The sequence below is a fragment of the Lipotes vexillifer genome, unplaced genomic scaffold, assembly GCF_000442215.2.
Source record: "Lipotes vexillifer unplaced genomic scaffold, Lipotes_vexillifer_v1.1 scaffold370, whole genome shotgun sequence".
NCBI lineage: Eukaryota > Metazoa > Chordata > Mammalia > Artiodactyla > Lipotidae > Lipotes > Lipotes vexillifer.
In genome coordinates this window covers 2,489,931-2,499,071 of record NW_006772699.1, presented here as the reverse complement: position 1 = coordinate 2,499,071, position 9,141 = coordinate 2,489,931, and the positions used below count along the sequence as shown (strand labels likewise).

Genomic DNA, 9,141 nt, shown 5'->3' with positions numbered 1-9,141 from the left:
TGCTGAACCACTGACCTCTATGACCCCTGATGTCCACTCCCTAGTCTGGTCACTGGTCAGTTATATCTGGCTGTACTCCAAGGCCTGACTGGGCAGATAACAACAGTTGGCACACATAGCAAAATCCATGACAAGAGACGCCATGATCAAAACCAGGCTCAGGGTAACACAGCATTTACCACACCCCAGGACTTGTCCCCTGGCTTAATGCCCTTTCAGTTAAGTAATAGAAAGGGCTTTTTTTGTCTAACCCTATCCATGAAAACTTTATAAATAGAAAACTCACAAAGTGCATCATGGGGAATACGAGGAAAGGAAATTTTTTTACCATTCTTATGGAAAATGATAAACTCCAACTGTCCTCCTTTCCCACATTCCGAATATCAAAATGAAATGTACCTAAATTCTCTAATCACCCAGGAGTTGCGTGGGGAGGGGAAAAAGGAGGAGAGGTTGAAAGCATCCCAGAACATCAAAAAAGAATCCGCATCCTAGAAATCCAGTCCTCTCTCTGCCCTCTCCGGGCAATGTGATATTTGGCCATGTCACTTAAGCCTCAGTGTTTTCACCTGTCAAATGAGGAAAATAACAGCTACCATACATGGCTGTTGCACAAACTATTGTTTAAACTGAATTATGAAGGTGAACACATCTGATAAAGGTACGAAACCTCAGACTGGAAGAAGACATACCAATTTCAGGATGAGTATTACCTGAAGAATGGACAAAAAGACAAGAATGGAATAGGAGAGGGGTAAACAGGGGATCTCAGTTGCATCTAAAATGTTTATTTCTTTAAAAAAAATATGTATGAACTAAACAAGGAAAACTGTTAATATCTGTTTGAGTGGTGTGTGCCTGGGTGTATTTCACTTTCCTATTTGATTGAAATATCTAATAACATCAAGAAGAATATAACAGAAGCCAGTATCAATCAGTAGTTAAGGGTATGAGCCCTGGAATCAAAGCCTGGATTTGAATGAAGATCTGCAACTTCTGAGTGATCTTAGACAAGTTAGTGCATTTCTCTAAGCCTTAGTTTCCTTATTTGTAAAATGTGAACAATAATAGTGCCCGTCTCATAGGCTTAAATTAGCTAAGGAATTCAGAGTTTGCACAGGGCCTGGCATACGGTGTTAAAAAAATTAGTAAATACCATTATGTCATTTAAAAATCCATAATTATCATCATCATCATTAACCAGAGAAACTTAGGCGTATTTTCTATTTTATTTCCAGAACCTACAGATTTTGAATATTGTTTTTTGGTTGGTTCGCGGGCCTCTCACTGTTGTGGCCTCCCCGTTGCGGAGCACAGGCTCCAGTCGCGCAGGCTCAGCGGCCATGGCTCACGGGCCCAGCCGCTCCGCGGCACGTGGGATCTTCCCGGACCGGGGCACGAAGCCATGTCCCCTGCATCGGCAGGCGTACTCTCAACCACTGCGCCACCAGGGAAGCCCTGTTTTTTGGTTTTTTCGTGTGTTTTTTTGGTGAAGTCATTTCAACATATTCCCATAACAACAAAGTAAATGAAACATTCTTCAAACTCAACATAATGGAAGTTTACTGACGTTTTAGCCTCACTCACAAGCAAAAGGGAAGAAAACTTCACTTACCAGTTCCCTACAATGAAACAGCCTTACTTAAGAAAATGGAGTCCCTTTCATACCAACCTGTTTCTAGAGCAGATCTAAACAAAGGACCATCTCCCTGCAAAGTGGCACTTTAAAAATAATACCCTCTTAAGTGCACATAACGTCCCCCACAACCCACCCCACCGTGCCCTAAAAGCAAAGGACTCAGATGGGTCAAGATCACTCTCGGTGGAGTTGTCAGTAGAGAAGAGGCGGCATGGCTCTGGGTGTACCCCACTCAGCAACTGGGAGATTCGGAACTCTTCATGCAGAGCTCTTTGCAGCTGAACCAAGGTTGAGGTGATTCACACGTGCCAGCTTAGAAAGAATTCCAGATATTTTTAAGTGAGAAGCACAAGTCTCAGAATGGTATGCACAGTATAGCCCCATTTTTTAGAAAACAATGACAATAAAAGCTATGCCTTACCTTAAGGAGGTTAAGCTATGTCAACTTCCTCCCTCATCCCCTCCCCCCTTGTTCCATTTTACTGGCAAATGAAATTCAAAAGCACCTTGGAAACCACTGTCTAGAAATCCCATTCTCTTCGCCACTAAGAGTGGGCCCCCATGACCCGGGCAAGTATGTGTATCAGTAGATGGAATGGAACCTTCCCTGTTGTTCTGGAAAGGAAGAGTCAGGTAGCAAATAACTGAGAGTGGAGCAGACATTCCCTCTGAAGGGCTCATAAGGAAGAGTCTAAGTAACCTGGGATACCCCCAAGGAACATCCCCTCACCACTGTCCAAGTAATCAGGAGATGGGAGTTGGTCTTCGGAGGTAGCTGTTGTTGCCTTTGGAGTGCAAGGTAGAGCTCTCTTACCCCCAGACCAAATCCAAGCGTGAAGGATGCAGTCCAGAAGATTCACTCAGAGATATAGCGGGCATCTGGCATCTTGTTCCCCAGCTACATGGCTATTCGTGCAGGGGACTGGCTGATCTTTTGGCTTATTTGATCAGGAAGTCAAAGAATCCGAGAGAGAGCACCCCAAACTCCCTCTACCCCCAGCCTTGTTTAAGCTAGGAAAAGGGAAGGGAGAGGAGCATTGAACTGCATATGGAATTGAAGCCTTCTTTTGAGATGTTGTTAAATATCAGGAAAGATGTCAACCAAATATAACTCAAGGAAGTGACTGGGGAAAAACAACGCTCCTTTTTCACATTTATTCCCCCATGAGGAGTTCTGACTACTTAATAAACACATGTGTTCTCCACATCTAAAATCAGGAAGCAGAATGTCTATGCTGCCTCTGGGTAGGAGAGGCAGTCTGAGAGATGTAATACGGACAAAGAAATAGGCATTAGGATGTCTATTAGGAAAGCTTAGCAATGGGCACCCTTCTGAATTGTTTGAGTTTTCATCGCAACAAAATATTATCTAAAAGGAAATACTAAAAACATGAGAGCTCTAGTGAAAGGAAATTCATTCATGCCTAAGGTTTCAGCTCAGATTTTTGTTTTCCCCATTCATCTGGCTGAGTGAGTTTAGTGCACAGGCAAAGAAGGGCTAGCCTCACCCACTCCAGGCCATCAGAGGGCCATCTTCTGTGTTCCCTGGGTGATATTGCTAAGATAGATACATACCTGCCAGTCTCAGTGTAGCTCTGTTTAATGGGGGGAAGAGATGGAATTCAAGACAGAGCACCTAGGAGCCAGGCATGATGCTAAACAGCTTCTCTACTTCTCTCATTTTATCCTCATAACACACCCAGAAGCAAGGTGATGATAATACATTTTTGCAGGTGAGAAAACTGAGGCTTACTTCCCTAAGATCACTAAGCTAGTGGGTAAGTGGAGCAGAGAATAACTTTCTGATTCAAAAGCCCATGCTTTTTCTACTTCTTTTATTTCTCTTTCTTCTTTCTTTTCTTCCTTCCTTCCTCCCTCCCTTCCTTCCTTCCTTCTTTTCTTTTCTTTCTGTGGAGGAGAGGGGAGAGTTTAAAATTATTGAAAAATACAAAATAAAAATATTCACATTCCTACCACCTAGAATTAATCATTGCTGATATCTGGAGAAATGTGCTTTGAATCTTCAAGACTATATCTATTCTATTCCATTCCCCTCTCCACTTCTCAACTGTATTCGTTTTTTTTTTTGCGGGGGGTGGGGGGGTGGTTACATTTTACAGTTTTTGAACAATGACTTTCTTTTGGGTAGTCATAACTGTCATGACTTTTAATACTAATTTTGACAAATCAATTCACTTGGACTCAATGCTCGCCAGTATTTCCTTATCACAGCTTTTCAATTCCTGTATTTTAACATTTTGATTCATCTCTCAATTGGCTGGATTTTATTTTTTGAGTAGGTTTCTGCAAGACGGTGATATGAGCACACCCATATTTTTTCTACTATGTCATTCTGACTAATTTTTGACTAACACTGTAGTTTTCACTTTTTTATATCTGCAGAGGAACTGTTTTTCAACTGGAATCATAAGCAGAACACCCTGCTTGCAAAAAAGTAAGACCAGGCCTGATCTCAGAGCCCTTAGCCACCTAAGGCCCTCACGGACTCTTAGGATCCTATAAATTCCAGTTTGAAAACTCTATATGGGTATGAGTGCATGCATGATAAAGCCTAATAATTTTCATACCAATTCCTCAGATATCTAGAATCAGTCTAACAGACTTCCAAATGTATTTTCAAAGTACTCATGAACTGGCAGCTCTTTCCAGAAAAGTACTGTGGCTGCTTATTACAAGGATGCATTAAAATAAGACTGATAAAACAAAATTTAAAATGGGAAACCAGGACTAAAGAGCTTAGGAGCAAGGAGGTTAATCCCTAAAACAAAGGTGACTTGAGTAAGCAAGTGCAGTCTTTTTGAAGGTCAGGCTATAGGCCAGGCAAAAGTAAAGAAAGGCTCTGATTACATGTAACCTATGTGGTCAGTTTCCTGCCCTGAAGCACTTTCTCCAGGGAAACTGCATGAAAAGAAGAAAACAACACTCATCTGAATTTCAAAATGCAGGACACAGAAAACATTCTGAGGCATTTTCACTGCCTTGGTAGGTATGGGGTGGAGAAAAGGGAGCAGTCTTAGGAGAGTGGAGAGAACAGCAACTGGCTCACTGTGTGAGCCTAGGCAAGTCACTTCTCTTCCCTGAGCCTTGCTCCTTCACCTGAAAATCTGAGGTCTCTGCCTGTTTCTCAGGATTAGCATCCAGTAGCACAAAAGTGACACCGAGGAGAGTTGTTTTGCTCGCTGTTTCTATTTTCAATCTTTGCCCTTGGTAGACACCTAGAGTTTGCTTATCTGCCACTGAGTAGAACTACATTTGTAAAGGGTAGGATTGCACTGTGGGAGGAGGGCAGGGTGTTTGGAATCAGATCCCTCCCCCTCCCCCAGTCCCACTCACTCTGTGTGTAAAATAGGACCAGACTAGGCACTATAGAGGCCTGGACACTGAAAAGTGCATGATGTCCAAAATGACAACAGTGGGCTTCCCTGATGGTGCAGTGGTTGAGAATCCGCCTGACAATGCAGGGGACACGGGTTTGAGCCCTGGTCAGGGAAGATCCCACATGTCGCGGAGCAACTAAGCCCGTGCGCCACAACCACTGAGCCTGCACTCTAGAGCCCACGTGCCACAACTGCTGAGCCCACGTGCCACAACGACTGAAGCCCACTCACCTAGAGCCCATGAGCCGCAACTACTGAGCCCACGGGCCACAACTACTGAGTCTGAGCTAGAGCCCACAAGCCACAACTACTGAGCCCGTGTGCCACAACTACTGAGCCTGCACTCTAGAGCCCACGTGCCACAACTACTGAGCGCATGAGCCACAACTACTGAAGCCCACTCACCTAGAGCTCATGAGCCACAACTACTGAGCCTGAGCTCTAGAGCCTGTGAGCCACAACTACTGAGGCTGTGCGCCACAACTACTGAAGCCCGCGTGCCTAGAGCCCGTGAGCCGCAACTACTGGAGTCTGCATTTCACAACTACTGAGCCTGCGCTCTAGAGCCCACGAGCCACAACTACTGAGCCCATCTGTCACACCTACTGAGCCTGCACTCTAGACCCCACATGCCACAAGTACTGAAGCCCGTGTGCCTAGAGCCTGTGCTCTGCAACAAGAGAAGCCACCGCAACGAGAAGCCTGCGCACTGCAATGAAGAGTAGCCCCTGCTCGCCACAACTAGAGAAAGCCCATGCACAGCAATGAGAACCCAATGCAGCCAAAAATAAATAAATTAATTAATTAATTAAAAAAAAAAGAAATCCTTAAAAAATAAATAAATAAATAGCAACAGTACTAAAGCATAAAATAAATGTAAGGAAGGTGAACAAAGTTCTCATTTCCCCCATGATGATTCCTTTAAAGCTGCTTTGAAATATCAAATATCAAATTCTTTCTCCCTCCAAAAAGCGTTTTCTGCTTGTTTGCTTTTTGGTTTGTGTGTGTGTGTGTGTGTGTGTGTGTGTGTGTGTGTGTGTGGACACACACTCCTTCACGAATCCGCAGAGGTGCTCTGTTAATTGCATATAGCTATTCTAGGGCTGAAGATACCACCTGTCCTGCAGGTTGCTGTGAGGAGTAACTAGACTAACATGTTATGGGAATTTAGCACAGTACTCACTATGTGGTTAAGAACCCAAAGATGGCTAGCTCTGTAGGCACCCTCCTTTCCTCCGGCCCTCTATTTCTCCTTGAGGGGACCTCCTTAACAGTAGCACACCTGCCTCCTGCCTACCCCTCACCCCCATCCCAGCACAGAAGAGCCTAACCTGAGGGATTAGCTGGGAAACAGGGACAGAGCCCCCTCTGCCCTCCTTTCTCTTTGTTCTGCCTGACCACAGGAAGGACACATTCTACGCCCTCACACAGCAGGATTATAGCCAGGCCCAGTCAGGAGGAGATCCGTGGTGGCCCAGCTAGGCAGTGAGGGCTGGGAGAGCCTGCCTGAACGTAGTCAGCCCATGAGCAAGCTCATTCAACACTTAACCCAAGCCGTGCTCCCAATGTCAATTTTATCAGTGACATAGGTGATACACTGATTTCTAGTGGCCTGACTCATGAGTCCAAGGCCATTAACCTTTGTGCAAACTTTAAAAACCACCACCATCGCCACGATGGTGGACACAGCCCAACAGACACTTGGCTTCACAAGAGATGACACTTCTGTGGGAAGAAAGAGATGCCATTTTGCCCAAGACAGGGCACCCAGCTTGCTGAAGGGGGTGAGCACTGCTTCCTGGCCCAGATGCAGTGTCCAAACCACACAGCTATGTACAGCAGAACTGGAATCAGGATTATAATTTACTGGACCCTTCAAAACCCTAATAATGCTGATATTCCTTTATAATGGTGTTGAAACTAATAAAGAAGTGTATCTAGAAGGTGTCATAGGGCCCAACAGCTCCATGGCTGGGCGAATGGAGAGCACAATGAACATCAGACCACCCAGTTTGGCTTTTGTTTCTAAGTATGAATTCCTACAATAACAAAGCATTATTTTCAGTAAATCTGAAATACTAATATTAGCAAAATGTATATAAATAGACCACACAGAGGTGCAAGTTCCAAGAGAGGGTTGGAGGTGCTGGGTTATGTCCTGGGGGTGCCCCAACACCATCAGCAAGCTCCTGGCATCCAAGGGTCGCCTGGGCCAGTGACTCACCTCCACAGGTCTCCTGTATTCGCACCACATCGCCAATCTGCAGGGAGAGCTGGGGGACTCCGCTCCCTTGGAAGTTGTATATGGCTGTGAAATGAAATGGAACAGAGAGGCAGCCTGGTGAGACCTCTGGATACCAAGAATCTCTGCTCCTTCCTGCCTTTCCTTTCTTGACTTTATCTGATGACCATGCAGCCCACATGGCTAAACAAAACCAATGTAAAACCAATGTAAAAACCACTGCCTGCCACAGGAGTCAATGCAGGCCCAGCCTGGCTCCCAAAGGCCCCCATTCATTAGTCAAACATGACCTCTCCCCAGCACAGGTAATGCATTCCAGACTGAGTGACAAGGATGGCGTTTATGTCATCTCCCATGGTTGACCTCCCACTTACATCCGGCGTGTGCTCAGCCCATCCTCTCATTCCATTCCCAAAGCAACCCTGCGAGGTGTAAACTGTGATCCTATTTCGCAGATAGGAAATGGAGGTGCTTAGAGGTTAAACAATTTGGCCAAAATCATCAGGCTAGGAAGTGACAGGAAAACCAGTATCTAACTTCCATATTCTCAACTGCTATTGTGAGCTACCTGCTGCTCCCTAATTACTCCAACCTGGTGACAGCAGCCTAAAATGCCAGTCTTTCTACCACTCATTTACACTGTCTACCTTCCCATTTACACTGTCAGCTTCTGGGGAGTAGCAGTTGGCTATGAAAACACCCAGAGTCCCCTGTGTGGTATGGGAGCCTCTGCTAATCCCTTGGAATGTGAGATTACACCATATCATTGCAGTGCTCAGCCCCTATTCAGCATCACTTGCTAAGTGAGGACCAGGCCATACCATTAACCTAGGGATGAAGTTTGTTTAAGGAATATCCAGCTTGGAAGATCTTCAAGAACAGAATAGGACACAATGATGTTTGATTTGACATGTGAATCAAAACACAAGTGTTTCAATTTAAGGAAAGACCCTCAGGAGGATGGATGGTAAGATCCTACAAGGTTGTCCTCATTCAGGAGGATGGATGGTATGATCCTACAAGGTTGTCCTCATTCATTCATGCAGCAGATATTCAGTAAGTGCCTACAACATGCCAGGCACATGCTAGGCACTGATCTTGCTCTTTTGGTGAATACACAAATAAACATAAGGCTACAAAATATGATACATGTGATGTAAGAAACAAATAGGGCCTGATAGAGGAGGCATCAATTTTTGTTGGGGTAGTTAAGAAAGGACCCCCTGAGCTGATGGTACATGGAGGATTCAAACAAGTCAGCTATGGGAACAGAAAGGGGGGAAGGGCATTTCAGGAAGTGGGAATAGCATACGCAAAGGCCCCAAGTAAGGAAGACACTTGGCACATTCAGAGAGCAAAAAGGAAACTGCTGTGCATGGAGTATAAGGGAGGAGGGGGGGGGGTGACACAGAGGAGGCTGGAGAGGCAAGAACCAGGTCATGCAGGGCTTCACGATGACTTTGGGCTTTACTCCAAGAGAACAGGAAGCTGGATAGATTTAACTTAGTTATTTGGTAATAGCTTTATTTAGATACAATTTGCCCACTTAAAGTATAGACTTCAATGATTTACTCAGAGAGCTGTGAAACCACCACCATGATTAATTTTAGAACATTCTCATCACCTCAAAAAAGTCCCTTGAGCCACAATCAGCCACTAATCTACTTTCTGTCTCTATAGATTTGCCTATTCTGGACATTGCATACAATTAGTATCACATAATATGTGGTCTTTTGCAACTGGCTTCTTTTACTCAGCACAAGGTTTTTAAGATTCATTCATGTAGCAACTATCATTACTTCACTCATTTTTATGGCTGAATAATATTCCATTGTATAAATACAGCAGTGGATAGAAGGCTG

General features: G+C 44.6%; 1 protein-coding gene across 1 annotated transcript in view; it reads right to left on the bottom strand.

The window, feature by feature from the left end:
- The window catches only part of DOCK2 (dedicator of cytokinesis 2), a 424,501-nt gene that overhangs the window by 396,423 nt on the left and 18,937 nt on the right, over window positions 1-9,141 (bottom strand). Inside the window, exon 2 of the mRNA XM_007447828.1 lies at window positions 7,262-7,345. Coding sequence (XP_007447890.1) covers window positions 7,262-7,345 — 84 coding nt within the window. The remainder of the gene's footprint in view (window positions 1-7,261; window positions 7,346-9,141) is intronic.